This window comes from Penicillium robsamsonii (assembly GCF_028829455.1).
Source record: "Penicillium robsamsonii strain IBT 29466 chromosome Unknown utg000005l_segment0_segment0, whole genome shotgun sequence".
Lineage (NCBI taxonomy): Eukaryota > Fungi > Ascomycota > Eurotiomycetes > Eurotiales > Aspergillaceae > Penicillium > Penicillium robsamsonii.
In genome coordinates, this window is record NW_026643223.1 from 4,149,938 (window position 1) to 4,166,515 (window position 16,578).

Below are 16,578 nucleotides of genomic sequence, written 5' to 3' on the forward strand. Positions count from 1 at the left end.
GAACTAGAAGCTCACATTCTTTGATATACTGTGGCTTAAAGAAGCATTAAAATTTGGTCCTATTTTCTTTGAGAACGTTGTAGTAGCTTTAGTTTCGAGTTGAACTCTTTGTTATGGTCAGCATAGTCAACTTGCTAGTTTGGCCAAGGGCAACTGATCAGGGAACTTGGATTTCTCATATTCTTTCATGTAAATTCAAATAGGTCCTGGGACTAATCCATAGAGGTCGAGGTCGACCTATCATGCCGTCGCTTTCGGACCTAGGTGGCTTTTCTTCTCTCCAGTTCTTTGTTTGGATATGGCAGTATGTGGTGTAGTCCCAAATACAAATATATCCCAATTTCCAAGCAAACATGTCTCGACTATCTGACCTTGCATTTAGCTTCTGCACCTGGAGCATCTCATATCCTTCCTATCATTACCTTCTTCGAAATGGATCGTCCTCGGCGAGCCGCTGCCAAAAAGCCAACGGGTCACTATGCCCCCACCTCTGGCATACGAAAAAGCACGCCGAGGTCTGGTCCCCCGGTCCGGAAACCGCGCAGGAAGAAAGATCAGTCTGAGGGAGATGCAATGAGCTTGGATTCCACTCCTGCTGATCCTTCTCAGAAACAAGGCAAAGTGAAGGGTCGGGCTGAGGGAGATGCGATGGACATAAATATGCCTCCTCCAGCTCGGAAAGATCCTAAAGGGAAGGGTCGGTCTGGGGGAGACCCTGCTCCTATCGCCGCTGGTGCCAAGGGAATTGAACCTATTGGTGAAGTTTCACCTGAGGCTTTGGATCCGGCTGCACTTGCATTGGATTTGAAAAATTCCTATGAGGGGAAAATCCTACCACCGGTACAGCGGCCAGCACGACAGCAAAGATGGAAACAGCCGGCAACGAATCCAATTGAATACTTGGAGGATGTGCCGACAGGGTGGGATAGTGAAGAACCTGATCTAGATCCTGAGTACGTCCATCTCGCTATATAAGCATGCGTAGATGCTAATATGTGCTATCTAGTGATTTGAAATCCCAGATTGCAAGATGCCAGGAGCGGATCGGTGATAATATTATGGTCCATCAGTTTGAATTCAAGCTTAAAGAGCTATTGCGGGAGCAAGAAAATCGCAAGTGAGTATTCCTAGGAGCTCTTATCTTAATGGGGTTTAACTCAATCATTAGTGAGATCATGGCCCTTGAGAGACCTGGCTTGAGTTGGCCTGTTGCTCAGCGCTTGAAAACCCTCAATTCCATGTCAGAATGGCTTGACAGCAAGGGTGACGAGTATGAACTAGCTCCAAATGTGACAAGCCTCATAGCAGCATACAGATCGGGCCAATTGAGGTGGAACGATGGCCTTGTTACCTACTGGTCTAAAGGCGTTCAACTCTGTCAACCGAGGCCCTTTAAGTGGAATGAATATAAGCTCATCAGTGATGAACATCATGGCCAGAAAGGCTTTTGGGTAGAAGGGGTACGTCTTGAACACTCGAGCTAGTACGAAACTAACATATACATAGTTTCAAGGACCCGGACCGAACCACCAAATGATGCAATGGTTAACTCAACCAAACCCTTTGACTTCTTCAAGATTTGCGGCCCACGTGAGTTCAGATCCATGATATTGTCCTTTTGTCTCTAATTATTTGAAGATGGACATATGCTTGAAACTTCACGATCTCCCACACCGGCGAACTAAGGCCATTCGCCTCAGCTTCCTAGATGATACCGGGGCTAGTCTGATGCAGATAAATAAAAGCGATTTACGGAGTCTCGTGAATATGAATATCGACGACCAGGGAAATCTTCCCCCTGATCCAAAAGTGTTAGGGATCGCGGGATTATCTTTCGCTAATGGAGGAGAGGCATTCCTCACTTGTGTACTACTCGAGGTTAACATGTACGATCTCACTACCAGTTCCTGGTTGTCATCCGTATGGCATCAGGTTCCAGTCGTTCTTATGGATGACAGCACGATTAAGCCGAAGCTCCGATTGAATGGTCCGTGGCCACGATTCAGGATGTATTCAGCGACGGCTCCCGCTAGCGAGTGTCAGACCTATTTTAGCGACAATCACCCGACGGCAATGAATGTGCCCGTGGTAAGTGTGCTTGATATGAACAAGCAGTACCCAATCCCTTCACTCCTCCCAGCTCTCCCACCTCTTCCAACCTTTCCACCATAGGGCTGTTCATCTAATAAGGTTCTTTTTGCTTTTTGCTGATGAATGCCTTGCGTGTATATATATATTTGTCTTTCATGTTGGATTTTGGTGAATGCTTTGGTTTAAAGACTAGAATCATTTTTGTTTCGTTTATACTATTTAATTGCATCTGTAAAGACCTAAATAGTAGGTAGATGTAACTGGTATATAGTTCTCCAAAGTGTTGTCCAAGATCTTGGCAGTGACATCAGCTCTGAGTCCCGAGGTCCTCCCCTTCTCCAACTCCCCAGTTCACCATGGTCTACGCATTCATCCTCCCAACAACCTCGCCTCTCTCATTTCAATCATTTATCTTCTCTACTACTCACCCATCCCTCCCCCAATCAGCCTCAACAACCCGCCATGCTCTCCGCCTCGCGCTAAAGGCCCACAAGCGCTTACCCCGCGACCGCCAGGATGCCCACCTACCCACAGTCCTGTCCGCTTTGAATGAATATATCCCCTACCTATTTGCAATCTCAAATGGACTAAATGGTCGCTCCGTTCCAACGGATGCATATTCCTCCGCTCCCCAAGATGCCTACACGTCAGGCGGAACGAAACTCCGCACCGGCGAAGTAGTCGACATCACAATCCGTGCGGAGATACAGTCGGCATGGAGATGTACCTTGTCATCCTCAGGCGGATTGAATCTTGGGTCCCGTGGCACTAATGCGGGCGGAAACGGTATCCGCACGCGGAATGGGCGAGTGTCTGGTCGAGGCATCCACTTCGAATTGGCGTTTACCCTCACAACTCTGGGCTATGTCCTGAGTAGGATGGCACGCGCAGGAGTTCTCGCTGCTCTATACGCATCCTCCACCCCGTCTGCGGAGGCCCGTACTACTGCTGTGCAGACCGCGACGCGGTATCTGTTACAGGCTAGCTCGGTGCATAATCTGCTAGCGTCCTCGCCGACTTTCACAGCAGCCACTGTGTCGACAGTACCGGAGCTGGAGTCTGCTACGCAGTCCGCTCTGTCGTCTCTGGCCCTGGCCGAGGCTACTTTACTGGCCGTTCTTAAGGATGATGCGTATGTTGCGGCGTGTATCCAGTCGCGCAATCCAAATGACAAAGACTGGATGGTGCATGCACCTGAGATCCCAAAAGTGCGCGCTCTGCTATTCGCAAGACTCTGTGTTCGTGCCGCAGAGTACGCCGAGCAAGCTGCCGCAGGCCTAGGTGCTGTTGGGTCTACTTCCGGTCGTGCAGGCCGCGTGGATGAGGATTTGGTCGGCTATACTAGAGTTCTGGCTCGCGTGGCTCGGGCACGCGCCTGTCGTTTCTTTGGTGTAGATGCTGAGCTATCAGGCAAAGTTGGTGAGGGTATTGCGTGGTTGCGAGCTGCACGCACTCCACTCGGGCTACGTGGAGCAGGGTCTTCACCGGAAGATGCCGTTGGCTCAGGAGGTTCAGGAAAGGGCGGACTGTCCCGATTAAAGCGCGAGTGGACAGAGCGACGTGAAGAACGTCGAGTTACTAAGGATGCTGGCGGTAGTCGTAGCGAAAAAGGTCCATTGGATGCGGGGGATGATGCTGGTCGTGACGAAGAGGGACGAGTCCTCGCGATGCTCGAAACGAAATGGGTGAAAATGAATGACACAGTAAGTCAACTTTTTACCCTGCCCCACGATCCCGCTGGGTCTCGATATGCATGGAGTATTGACTTTGTACAGATTAACACACAGCTCATTCCACCATCTGCACCATTGCTCTCTAATCTGCCTTCTGGTCGTGACATTCACTCCCCACCAGCACCATACCAGCCCCCTTCTTTAGATCAGGACCAACTCATGCGGATGCGTGCTCCACCAGATGAGAGAGATGACATTCAATTTGGAAGTGACGACGACAGTGAGGATGATGCAGGGCAGCCTGTAGGCGGTGGACCTCTGGGGGCATTCCCGGACCGAAGTGCGACCGCATCAAGCGTTTATTATTGAAGAATTCTACCTCTAAATAGAATCTGGGACATGGTGATGTATACCGAATTTAGCATTTAGTTGGCGGCCGAACAATACACACAACGGCCCGGTAAGGATACATTGGTATCCGAGGACCGAGTGTTGGTCACTGACTTACTACAACCTCTCCGAACAGCACTTCAACACCGTAGTGAAAAAAAAAGGAAGAGTGATCAAACAAAGTGATATTATGTACAGTACAAACGGGCAAGAGCATCAAGAGGGTACTCTCCAAACCCTCTTCTGCCATCTTTTCGTGTCTCCTCCGCAGACCCGATCTGGGTAGCTATAAGATCAAGTTTGGACAGGACGGAATCAAATCCACGGGAGGTTCCGTCCAAAGCCGACCATTTCATATCGGCATCAAAATTGTCCAGTCTCCGCGGTATTGATATCGACCGTCAAACCCAAGCCTCGAAACGCAATCGCATGAACATGCAAGAAAAGAGGAAACGCCTATGCCGACTCGCCACCGAAGCGGTTCTTCTCCTGGCCGAGGTAACCCTTAACCTTGCGCTCCTTAATGAGCTCAAAGTACTTCTCTGCAGTAGATATATAGGTCAGTACAAAACATCCAAATCACAACCAATCCACATAGTCCTCGACCCAGTCAGATCCGGTTATTCCAGACGGAAACACCCGCAGAAGTTTCAATTTCCAGGATATGTAGCGTAGACAGTACGGAAAACAACCCACCTCGGAAAACACCACACTTCTCAAGGTGGTTTACGCCCTCGCGCGCATAGCACTTGCTCAATTCCTCTCCAACCAGACGCGCCATCATGCTGCGTACCCACTGCTCGCGGATAATAGCGTCGCGGGCGTTGTGCAGTGCGACGTTATCCTCGAAGTCGACGCCCTCGTAGGTCGGGGCGACGGTGGGCTTTTTGGCCAGGAAAGCGGCGGACTCGGCGGTTGGCATTGTGGACGGTTGGTTTGTGTTATTTGGTGTGAGGTCAGGGTGTGTTGAGGTGGTTGCTTGTCCGGGCAGAGGACAATGGCAGCAAGAGTTTGTGGGAGAGGATCGACTTTTGGAGGCTGCTTGCTGCGGTCGTCGGGCACGTTGATCTTGAAGGTTGGATTACCTGGTTTGTGATTGGGCGGAATTAAGGCGGTCAAGGTTGGTTTTGGTACGGGAGACGGAACGGCCTTTGGTGCAGATCTGTGCAGTCACGTGAATATATAGAATCCGAAAACGGCCGAGTCGGACAGTGAGTGAAGTTTCGATAAGTTAATATTGGGCTTTGATTTGATCTAGAGGAAGTATAAATGCTTTTATCGGAACGAAAATTCTATGCAAAAATATCATATTTTCAATGATCGTGGTTGTTCACACCAGCTGCCGTACACCCGATCAAGATAATGCGAAACTACTAAGCAATATACAAAACAAAATAATTTCAACACAAAACCTTCAATGATGCAAGGAAGGAATGACTTCGACAATATGCATCTGCTGCGGACAAGCATAATAAACATGAATAGCATAAAACAATACGAATTAATCATCTTTAGGCGGCTTCCCCGTCATTCGATCGTATACATCACCTAAACCGTCCCTGAATCGCTCCCAACCCGACCGGCCAAGCCAATTGCTCAGCTCACGGTAGTAGTAGATTTCAGACCAGCAATCACGACCAAACATGCACCCAGCCATGTTAACAACGAGGTCATGTGCGTTCTGCTGATAGTGAACGATTGGGTTATCGCCCTCGCCGCATGCGCCAGGAGGGAAAGAATTGATGCTGCGTTGTGGCAAAAAGCCAACACCACTGCGAACCCACGGTTGACTTTGATAGACATACTGCAGAGCATCTTGTTCTTTATGCTCCCATTCCATATGCATCTGCTCGTACATGACGGGATCCCACCAGATGTCGAGCAGGCGTTCGGTCCAAACAGACCGTCGCACGAAGAAGGATCCGAGATTGAAGCCGGCGCAGTCTTGCGTCAGAAGCATATTCAAAGAGTCCGCCTTGCCGTCACCCTCAAGGGCACGACCTAGGTCGTCGAGCCAGAACTCAGGGAGGGGGTGGGTGAGGTTAAGAGGGTTATATGCGTTGATATCGCGGTAGACGAGTGACTCGAGGTCATTGAATATATGGTGCTGGAGCGAGGTGCCGTATTCCATCACCCAGGTGTTCAAGTCGAGCCACCAAAACCACTCTGCGTCTGGATACTTGCGCATGGCTTCGCGGATCACATCGCCCTTCTCCCAGCTCTCGCGCCACTCATGTGAATATCGCTTCTTAGCCAGCAAATTAGCCAGCTCAAGCTCGTAACCCCATTTTGTTGCATATTTCTTCTTGTTCCATATGCTGTTTCGTTCAATGGCCCATTCACGTGCACCCTTCCATTCCATAACACCGCCCTCCACATTCGACCCGAGTATGATGACGAACTTATTCCCGCCGCCTATTGGTGATCTGCGGTATGTTTGGACAATGCCTGGAATTTTGTTAAAATATGACCATCGAAATAATAATCCTAGCAGCAATGACTTACTCGCCCAGAAAAATAGATACCCAATCCACATCAAGAAGAGTGCAAACAGCAACCGCAACCGACCCCGGCGGATTGGTATCCGTAACGCGCCTAGCATGCCACGTCCACCACTCGCATGTTTCCAGTCCCGTTCATAGTCATCCTTATCAACATATTCATGTGATGAAAGCTTTCGAAAGCTAGAAAGCCGAGTCGAGATCTTGTGTCGTTGTCGAGAGAAGAAGCCGCTATTCCGTGTAGCAAATGATGGATACCCGCGTACCTCTTCGCTTTTTGCCTTGGCTGCAGCCCACGAAATACCGCCTGGTGTGCCTGGGGATAATGAACCGGGCGATGGACCGCCTGGCGATGTGGTGCCGCTAGCCGGAACGAGTCCCGGACTGGACCACCCTCCGCCCGGGCGGGGAGAGGGTGATCGCGATAAGGTCATCGCAGTGATTGACGCTAAACAGGGAATTGCTAGAAAGCGATCGTTGTGAAACCTGGTGGATGTTCACCGGAGGGAAAGCTCGAGCGAAGGGGGGATAGATGCGTGGTGAGGTCAGAGTGACAGATGTAAGGAACGGGAAGTTAGGAAGAGAGGTGATTAAGATGTACAGAACACCGTTAAACGTGTGGTGATTATGTACCGGATGTAGATGTGACCTGGGATTCAGGAACTCGAGGCCGAATGCGGCCCGTCCTGATACCACCCTCTTGGAGAAGGTGCGATTTGACTTTGGATGCTTAGATCCTTCCCAAGGTTGAAGACCAAATTGGATTTAATCTTATATTAGTCTCATAAAAGCCGGATTTTCAAGGTGACCTGCTAAATGTATACCTAGGTAGGCAATAGTTTAGCCTAATTTAAATAAACTATCCTGCAGCGTGGATCAATCTACGGAGCCTCAGATCGGCTCCACATCTCCACACCTACTCTACTGCTTGCGGACAGATACCGTTGTGGAGTACAAAAGTTAACGATATTAATTCCTATCGGACCATGCAATTCCTATTTATGTCCAAAGCAGACTGATAACGCCGGATCTCGATCTATTCCCGATCCTTGTTCTGACGCCGAATCGGCATTCGGTTCGCAGCCCCGTCGGCCTTGGCCAAGAGAGCCTGGCGCACCATGAATCCGGCCTCGTGTGCCGGTCGAGGCTGGGCGCTCTCGCCATGAGTAAAGTCACATTGAAGCTTGAGGAATTTGGTTCGGTCTTTGTTTTGGTACACAGTGATGATGTCGCCGGTGTAGAGCTTCCCGAATTGTAGAGCCTCGGGGCCATCCTCGGTCATAGAGCCGCGGCACAGCAAGGTGTCGTTTACCCAGATGCCAAGACGCGCTTTGGTGGAGAGAATAGCCATCACCCCTGGGATATCGAGCCAGCTTTCACCTGATGCGATCCTCGCCTCGATGCCTGGACTCCAGAACGTGACCTCTAGGGCGTATGCGGGGATTCTTGTATCCATGGGGTCGGCATGCTTGACGGTCGCAGATGGCCCCCGACCCCAGGAGGTGAGACGATCCTCGAGGTAGATTGTCAGGTCAAAGATCGAACCTGGGAGACTCTTCAACTTTCCATATCTCTTGGGCGGTTTGGCGAATGCGGGATCAGATAGTGTGGAAGGAACAGGGGGTGGGTTGGGTCGGTGAACAATTGGTTCTGATGAATCTGATTCTTCGGCACGGAACTGATCCAAGATCGCTTGGCCTGTCTGCGCATCAAGGGTAGTAGCAAACTCGATGTCGTATTCTGATTTAGAGGGGCGAGAGGGGTCCCTGGGAGCAGTGTCGCGGCGGCTGTTGTGGGCACTGTTATCGCTAGATGCCTCGCTGGCTGTGTCGGGGATTGCGAGAGCAAGATCAACCCGACGCGTGAACTTGGCTTTGGGGGTTGGCTCCTGCGGACTCGAAACAGGTTCTTCCTTGGGACTCGAAGTCGGCGGAACAGAATCTCTGTTGAGGGTACTATCTGGCATCGCGTTCTTGATGTGCCCATGGGTAGTTTGCCGCAATGAGGATCTGGTAACCGGACCACCCTTGAGTTGGAGAATGGGATTCAAGGAATTCATGTTGAGTTGCCCGACGAGTTTCTCTGCGCCCATCAAACTGGGTGCAGTGCCACCGAAGGGTACCGCTGGGAGAGAAATGATCGAGTCGTTGGGATCGTTGCTCATCATCGACTCACCGGAAGAGAGAAAGTCAACCTGAAAATTATTGGGGTCGTAGACATCCATATTGCCGAGTGCGTGGGAGCTCCGCAGAGCTGAGGGGCAAACTTCCCCGAACAAACGTTTGGCATGATTGTCCACCACCGCTTGCCCATCTTGGAAACTCTCAATATTTGGAAGGCTGGGATAGCGTACATCGGTGGGGATATACTCGATCCGGGGCCGTTTGGAGAGTGCTTCATCGCTACTCCCATCTTCGGCGTCGGCTTCGTGAACGTAGCCCAAACCATCAGCGATAGACAACTGCGAAGCATCTAGCTCATCCTCGGGATCCTCGCCAATGATTGAAAGCCCATCATGATGGTCAGATAGCAAGTCGTCATCGTCCTCGTACTCATCCACATCGGGGACCTCTGCGATCCACGGGTGTTGGAAACATTCCTTCTCTGTTGGACGAGAAAATGGATCACGGTTGAGAAGCTGGGCGACAAAGTCGATGCCAGACTCAGAAACACCTGCGCGGCGTAAAGCATCGAAATCAGCGTCACTTGTCATAATGGTGCGAAGCATCTGGACACCCCGATCTTCTGCACGGCCTGAATATGGTGGAACGCCGGACAGGATATGGAAAAGAACCGCCCCTAGCGACCACATGTCAACAGATTGGCTGTACGGAGATGTTTTGGGAGGTCTTTCAATGTCAGCAGAGACTCCTCAAGCGAAACGGAAATTAGCTACTTACGGATCTCCAACGCGACGCCTCTTTCGGAGCTCACCACGACGGTATTGATCATAGTCTGGGTACACCTCAGGTGCACAGTATAGAAGCGTTCCACAAAACGTCTTGAGAAAGGTTTCCTGCTCCACCACTTTCGACAAGCCAAAGTCAGATAATTTGATTCTAAGCGGGTCCAGCGAGGCAATCAAGATGTTGTCCGGTTTGATATCTCGATGGGTGATGCGGCGTTTATGCAAATAGTGAAGCGCTCGTAACACTTGTCGTGCGATCGTTCTCACCATCTCCTCGGCAATTGTCCCCTGGGTCTGCAGGTATGTCGACAACTCGCCGCCTGGAACATACTCCATGATGATGTAAATCCATCGATCATGTTCATGGTGGTTGATGTATTGAACGATATTCGGCTGCAACTCGTTAGTTGTATCCATGGCAGGCAAACTGAAAAATGTAGCTTACATGAGTAAGATCTCTCATGATTTTCATCTCATTGTCGACCTTTTGATCAAGGACACCATTTTTCATGAACCGGCGCTTGTCGAGTTCCTTTGCAGCATAGATGGCGCCATGTTGTTTGGTGGCAATCTTGTACACAGTAGCGAATGCACCTTTTCCAATCTGTCCAGTCACGTTGTACTCGGCACCACCGGTCCAATGCATGCCATAAGCGTTGGCGGATGACCACGCCAAGGCAGACGGGGCTGGGCCCTGCCGTTCTTTATGCGCGGGGGCATGTGCATGGACTCGTTCGAAATAGTGAAACAAGTTCTGGTGATATTGGACAGCAAACCCTTCTCGCGACGGAATTCGAACCACGAAGCGGACCTCGTCAGATGTTACGGACCCAGTGACGACTTGAATGATAGATCCATTTGTGAGCATTCGACTATTCCCATCCTTCTGGGATTTTCGCAGGCGGCAATTGTCCACGATAGTACCATTTGTCGACGTATCCTGGAGCATGAGAATGCCGTCCTCGGTTAGGTATATTCGGAAGTGGTTGTTCGACACTCGTTTAGCATCATCGTCAACAGTGAGAAGAACGTCACAACGAGAGCGATTGCGTCCGAAGCAGAAGCCGAGTCCCAGATTGTGAACTTTTGACGACAGTCTCAATGCCAAATCTAATGCTGCCGTGTGAGAGGATTCGCGCTCCAGTGTGTCCCTTTGGAGGATATGCTGTGCAGATATTCCTCCAGTGGCCCCAACAGCATCATGGGCGGAATGCGAATTCGGATGAAGGATGCAGATGATGTCGGCCAGGTCTTCATCTTGGATGCCAGAGTTATGCATTCCCATTCGGCGAGGATCAGCACATGGCTGGGTGGATTCCTGAGTGGCTTCCATTATGAGGATGAATCCAAGTGTAAATGAACGTGCTAGGAGAATGAACAGAGAAATGAACTACAGGTACAGATCTGATGAGGTAGGGTATATGTGCTGCGAGCCCAGCAAAGGGAATGTGCATAAAAATGTCATTAATATCGTAGACTTGAGATATAATTTATCAGTGAGGTTATGCCAACAAGGAGGTCTCGGGGAGGGGTTTTGTATATATACCTTTTGAGGGAATAGGTACTGGGGCCAATGAACCACGCACCCGGGCAAACCCTGGGCAAGATGATGAGACGCTTTAGGACCAATGACACATTCACTAGGGTATATGTCGCCGGGTAAACAAAGTCGTCACGAATGTTTTGCTCAGTGATCAGAAGGAGTGAAATAGGTAATGGATGGGCGATATGTGAACCGTATGCCTTGCGCCTTGCAGAGTGGGGGTGTCCTTCTTCAGCTATCCTCAAAACCAGTGTTGATCAACGCAGATTACGACGTTGCCCGTGAAACGGAAGGAATACTATCCAGCTCTTGTCCCCAAGCCATAAGAAGAATAAAAAACTTGGTTATCGGTTTCAAGACGTCAACTGGCGGAGGGAAAGCGGACCGTCAAGATGTCGTTCAATGAGAAGGTACCTAACGATATTTCGGTATTCACAACGATCGAATTAAGGAAGGGACTGTGAATCAGCGAGTTCGCAGCGGCTAGGAGGTATGTCTGTGAAATTCGATCCCAATAAATTAGCAAAGTCTTTTGGAAGCTTGAAGAGGCCTTTGTTCAGCCTTGACTCGAGATCGAGAATGAGCTTACACAGCTTGAAAGGTTGCCTATCAATTTGTCCTCGGCGGGCAAAATTGAGGCAGTAGATAGATAAAAATGGGGACGCCGGGACAGAGCAAAATTGCACTCCTTGGAAGGTCGTCGTCCGAGGAACAAGACCAACGAGCCGCAACACTCGTGATTTGGTTCCTGAGGCAATCACGCGTTCCTGAGGCGCGTAAACTAGTTACTCATCAGGCAACAGGCGCGTTAATTGGCTAAGTGCGATATAGCGGGGACGAACCTTGAAACCTCGCAATTAGTGCCAAGACAGATCTATGAAATACACATTGTACGTAAGACATAATGTATACATCGTGAAGGGTTTCATATCTACGCTGGATTTTGGTATTATTTTCAAACTATTTACTTCCGTACGGTTTGCTAGTATCTTCACTCCGTTTGAAGTCACCCTTCAGCGCAGCATCGAAAACTTGTTCCAGCCGTGCGATCGCTTCGTCCGATACCTCTGTGGCAGGTCAGATTGTTGAGTCATGGATCAGCTTCAAGGCAGATTAAGGATACTTACGGTAATGGACCACCACGCGGCCCCCCAGCAATCTTAGCCCTTTTTGCTGTCCAATCTCTGCCAGGTCATTTGGCCCCACTCCTGACGCCTCGAGGTCCAACCAAACCATATTGGTGTGCAGGGGGCACTGCAGCTTGCCACCACGACTAGTCCAGAGATCGGCTACCCGCTTCGCCTTTTCATGCGTTGCTGCAAGCTTTCCAGTCTGGCCATGGGGGTCCGTGCCAAAAGTTTCAGTGAGCGCAACGTGAGCAGCAGCTGCAATCACACCCGTCTGTCGGGCGCCGCCGCCGATAGATTTGCGGAACCAGCGCGCTTTCTTGATAAACTCTTCAGACCCGACAATAATACTGCCGATGGGTGCACCCAGGCCCTTCGAGAAGCAAAGACTGACGCTATCGAAGAGGCTTGTGTATTCAGGCAAGCTCCCTGCACCGGCCACAACAGCCTCCCACAACCGGGCGCCGTCCAAGTGAACCTTGATGTCATTAGCATGAGCCCACTCCACAATCCGCTTTGCCTCAGTGAGCGGCATGATCATTCCATCGAGAGTATTCTCCAAACTGATCAACTTGGTGGGGCAATAATGAATATTATCACTAAGAACTGCGTGCTTTTTGATATCTTCCAAAGTCAAATAAACCCCATTTTTGGGGATTACAGGGGTCACGGTGGCGCCAGTCCAAGCGCTCACACCACCAGCCTCATAACAAATGATATGAGATCTATGATCACACAGCACTGAATGAGGTGGCTGCGCGAGATGCGAGCGAATGGCCACCTGGTTTCCCATGGTGCCAGAAAGGACCAACAGACTTGCTTCATGTTTGGTGATCTCGGCCACATAGCTTTGCAGCTCGTTGGTGACTGGATCCTCATTGAAGACATCGTCCAGAAGAGTTGTTTGACAGATAGCTTCGAGCATCGACGGCGTAGGCTTCGTCATTGTATCGCCTGATTCAGATCAGCCTCACATTCCCCTTCCCCTTCCTAATTGAGTCATACTTCGGAGGTCGAACTCGGCAGCTCCAGCACCATGCCAGGTGGTGGGCTTCTTGTCGCTGTTGCCAGTGACTGCCGAGGCATGAGCCATGGCATCAGTTGAGAGTTGGGCCATAGCGATAGGAGGGATAAACTTCCGTGCTTGCAGGTGTGCTAATCGGCACACCGAGGAAGAGCGACGGACCAGATATAAGGAGCAATTCATGAGTTTTCAGGGTAAAAATACAGATGCCATTTGGGGGAAATGGGGAAAGAGGGGAACCGACACGTGATCCGGAGAAAGATAGCGCGCTACATTGTGGACCGGGGGATATGAATACATCTCATCGTATGCAGCGGGTCATACTCGTGGTCGGGGAATAACCATATCATCATCCCAGTCGAGGTATAATGTAAACCTCTAGAGCTTATGTTTCACCCATCAGAAGGGTATAATGTGTAACTTAATGGTTCCGGCCATGACGCCACTGTAGATAGTCCTTATCGATAAACTAATTAGGACTAGTGCATCCAACGGGCGGCCTCGACCGCTGACTCAGCACTTTGGCTGCGGGCAATGCGCTTTGGTGGTTCAAGCCCGCACAATCTTACTCTCTAACTGCATTACACTGGTCGCGCAAAGATGGATCTATCCCATCTCACACGGCCTGGCATTTTATGCCAGTGTATTCGGTGCTCCAGCTCACTGGCTGCACTGGAGAACGAATGGGCGAAACTATCTAATGCATACTCAGTCCCGACAGCATGGCTTAGTGTTGACCTCCATCGCATTGCCGTTTCTTCGGAGCGGAAGCAAATCCCTCATACTTCGGACATGACCCTTTTACGTGGCCGTGTCATTCAAGAGGTGTCATGTAAACTATGCCAACAACGGATGGGTGTACTTTGTCCACTTGACAACGGGTAAGTGGCCGTGGATAAAAACTGGCGCTTCTCACGGCTAATCTGTTTATAGGATGAATATTCTGTGGAAAATGTCCAAAGTCGCTTTTAGGGAGATCGTTACCATGCGAACGGTACAGCCCGTATTCAAACAGGGGGCCCTCGAACGACTGATTTGTCCCCCGAAAGAACCTCCTCGTCGAAAACTCGACCTTGTCCAGGGTAGTGCACTGGTACCAGCTGGCTGCACTGACACGACCCTCGATCCATCCATGCAAAAGCAAATGCTCCACCAGGGCCGAAGCATCGATCAGATTTCGAACTCAGTGAACCACCTCCAAGACACAATGTCAGATCTCAAACATTCATTTACAGCACTTCGAATCGAGTTGAATGGGCCGGGCCGAAATCTGGGGGAAGGTCCCGTACTTCAGGGGCATGACTTCGATATGATTGCTATGGTACTGAAGGAACTCAAGTCCAAGTCTGACGAGATCGAGAAATTGAAGTTGGAGATCGAGGCTCTGAAACTGAAGAACCGTTACATGGGAGCGACCCTACCACACCAGCAAGAATCATTGTCGATCATCAACATGAATTCTGCGCTCCCTGAGGTTCGGAGCCCTGGCTTGCTCCAAGCGGGCCGGAAACGTAACTGGCCTGATGCATTCCCAGGCGACCGCAGTCAGGCAGTTGCAGACTCCTTCGACGAAGACGATATGGTGGATGAAATGTCGCTATCAGATCCACTGATGAACAATTCGCGTGTTCCTCTCAATGACTACAGCCAATCTGCAATTACCAGTGGGCCACCAGCAGAAGAAGAACTGATGTCTCTAGAGGTGCAGATGCCTGCTCGAGAGCCTCAAAATCCCTCTGGCTCGCTCCAAACACAATCCTATAACCTGCAACAAACCATAGCTAAACGACCGCGCCTAGGTGCGCCGGCTGGAGATAGCCCCCCAACAGCCCCTCCGCAGGCCCAAGCTGTTCCTCATAAAAGACCGCCCGGCAGACCGAGGAAATCGATCAGCCACCCAAACCTCACTGGTGCCACAGAACCACCCAGTACCGCTCCATCTAGCACGCAGGAGGATGTCGAATCAAACGGACAACCGAACAAAGTGCGACGTCGCGCATCTCGTCGCAGCTTGCGTGCACAATCCCTTGGGCCGAATACTAACGACAAGGATAGTCAAGAGGACCAGCAGAAGTCACAAGAATTGCCTAATGCTCGTCCTGAGATCCACCCAGCACCCAACAAAAAGAGCAAGCGTAATACTGGCTCTCCCAATGGAAAGCGAACTGGTGGTCCAGAAGATGAGGGAGATGAGGTCGCTATGAATGAGAAGCGGAAAGCTAAGGTCGCGGCGCGGGACGTCATGGCCAAGATGGCTTTACAGCACGAGGAGGCTTTGGAGGCCGAGAATGCACGATAAATTGTCGGGGGTTATTCTTCACATACTTGTACAATAGACAATCAGCAGCACATTACTGTATTATTATCGACTTTCAAATAAAGCCGATCGGTAACTGCGAGTAGTTCCTGGCTAGTGGTCGATTTGTGTAGAAAAGCTCTCCCCAAACACATGACTAGCTCACTTCTCTTTCCCATTCTCATTGATGGAGCAACTTGACATTGGGTGATAAGATGAATAAACTTATCAGCTGGCGATGAAACGTCCAACACTGAGTATCATCATCTTGCATCTCCAACTCGCGGTAAAGTATCACTTAGTCTGTCCTCAGCTCCAGTGGCTTGCAAACGGCGTGAGGGAAAAGCGGCTAAGCATTTCCCCTTTGTTTACATGACCAGGGCATGCTTATATATATCGCTTGATTCCCAACCGTAGGTGTTTCAAAAGACGATAGCTGTGAGTTCGACATCCTCTACTGTGTTGCTGTTATTAAACCTCCAATCTTCGAAGGTATTTGGTGATTAAATATGCTCGTCTCCTCTGGCACAGTACCAAGCGGGGAACTCGCTTCCACCCTGATCTTTCCTAATGACACCAAAAAAGACAAAGAATCAATCCTTATTCTCAGTGGCTTGAAAGGTCGGCCGCCGGTTATCAACACGGTGATAGAAAAAGGAAAAAATGATAAAGACAGACGACGTTGACAGGAAAATCAATTTTGAATGTCACCAAGAAGGTTGTATATCAGATGTCCACCTCTGCATCAGGTTTAACCTCTAATATTGCTGGGGGGTCTACAGTCCCAAGGGAACGGCGATTAACATCGAAGGTGTCTCGACTGATGCGAGGGTGTGCTTTGCAAGTCAGTGGGCTAGTACGATGAAACTACTCGCCAAGGATTAACCCAGTCGGAGCATAGAAAGGCCCATTTGAGCAAGAGAGGAAAGGTATGAGTAATTTGGGAATCCAGGGAAATGAGATGTTTCTGTCTTGATGGAATGGTAGCCACAGTTGACATTGTGGTCTTAGAACGAACCTCCTGG

At 50.1% G+C, this 16,578-nt stretch overlaps 7 protein-coding genes across 7 annotated transcripts; 3 read left to right on the forward strand and 4 right to left on the reverse strand.

Moving 5' to 3' along the window:
• Positions 1-432: 432 nt before the first annotated feature.
• N7447_009598 (uncharacterized protein) lies at positions 433-2,172 on the forward strand (the record flags this gene model as incomplete). The annotated part of the gene is made up of 5 exons (XM_057233860.1): positions 433-953; positions 1,007-1,117; positions 1,169-1,460; positions 1,507-1,590; positions 1,639-2,172. The coding sequence occupies 5 exons, from the start codon at positions 433-435 to the stop codon at positions 2,170-2,172; spliced, it is 1,542 nt and encodes a 513-aa protein (XP_057083402.1).
• Positions 2,173-2,447: 275 nt separating this feature from the next.
• On the forward strand, positions 2,448-4,133 carry N7447_009599 (pH-signaling protein PalC; the record flags this gene model as incomplete). Its single annotated transcript, XM_057233861.1, has 1 exon — positions 2,448-4,133. One exon carries the CDS (start codon positions 2,448-2,450, stop codon positions 4,131-4,133), a length of 1,686 nt encoding a protein of 561 aa, XP_057083403.1.
• A 477-nt stretch (positions 4,134-4,610) lies between these two features.
• On the reverse strand, positions 4,611-5,076 carry N7447_009600 (putative NADH-ubiquinone oxidoreductase 12 kda subunit; the record flags this gene model as incomplete). Its single annotated transcript, XM_057233862.1, has 2 exons — positions 4,611-4,696; positions 4,851-5,076. 2 exons carry the CDS (start codon positions 5,074-5,076, stop codon positions 4,611-4,613), a joined length of 312 nt encoding a protein of 103 aa, XP_057083404.1.
• Positions 5,077-5,655: 579 nt separating this feature from the next.
• Positions 5,656-7,089, reverse strand: N7447_009601 (putative alpha-1,6-mannosyltransferase subunit; the record flags this gene model as incomplete). The annotated part of the gene is made up of 2 exons (XM_057233863.1): positions 5,656-6,602; positions 6,660-7,089. The coding sequence occupies 2 exons, from the start codon at positions 7,087-7,089 to the stop codon at positions 5,656-5,658; spliced, it is 1,377 nt and encodes a 458-aa protein (XP_057083405.1).
• A 602-nt stretch (positions 7,090-7,691) lies between these two features.
• N7447_009602 (serine/threonine-protein kinase) lies at positions 7,692-10,896 on the reverse strand (the record flags this gene model as incomplete). The annotated part of the gene is made up of 3 exons (XM_057233864.1): positions 7,692-9,504; positions 9,556-9,956; positions 10,009-10,896. 3 exons carry the CDS (start codon positions 10,894-10,896, stop codon positions 7,692-7,694), a joined length of 3,102 nt encoding a protein of 1,033 aa, XP_057083406.1.
• A 1,170-nt stretch (positions 10,897-12,066) lies between these two features.
• On the reverse strand, positions 12,067-13,350 carry N7447_009603 (threonine aldolase GLY1; the record flags this gene model as incomplete). The annotated part of the gene is made up of 3 exons (XM_057233865.1): positions 12,067-12,173; positions 12,234-13,187; positions 13,239-13,350. 3 exons carry the CDS (start codon positions 13,348-13,350, stop codon positions 12,067-12,069), a joined length of 1,173 nt encoding a protein of 390 aa, XP_057083407.1.
• A 507-nt stretch (positions 13,351-13,857) lies between these two features.
• On the forward strand, positions 13,858-15,556 carry N7447_009604 (uncharacterized protein; the record flags this gene model as incomplete). The annotated part of the gene is made up of 2 exons (XM_057233866.1): positions 13,858-14,138; positions 14,191-15,556. 2 exons carry the CDS (start codon positions 13,858-13,860, stop codon positions 15,554-15,556), a joined length of 1,647 nt encoding a protein of 548 aa, XP_057083408.1.
• Positions 15,557-16,578: the final 1,022 nt, after the last annotated feature.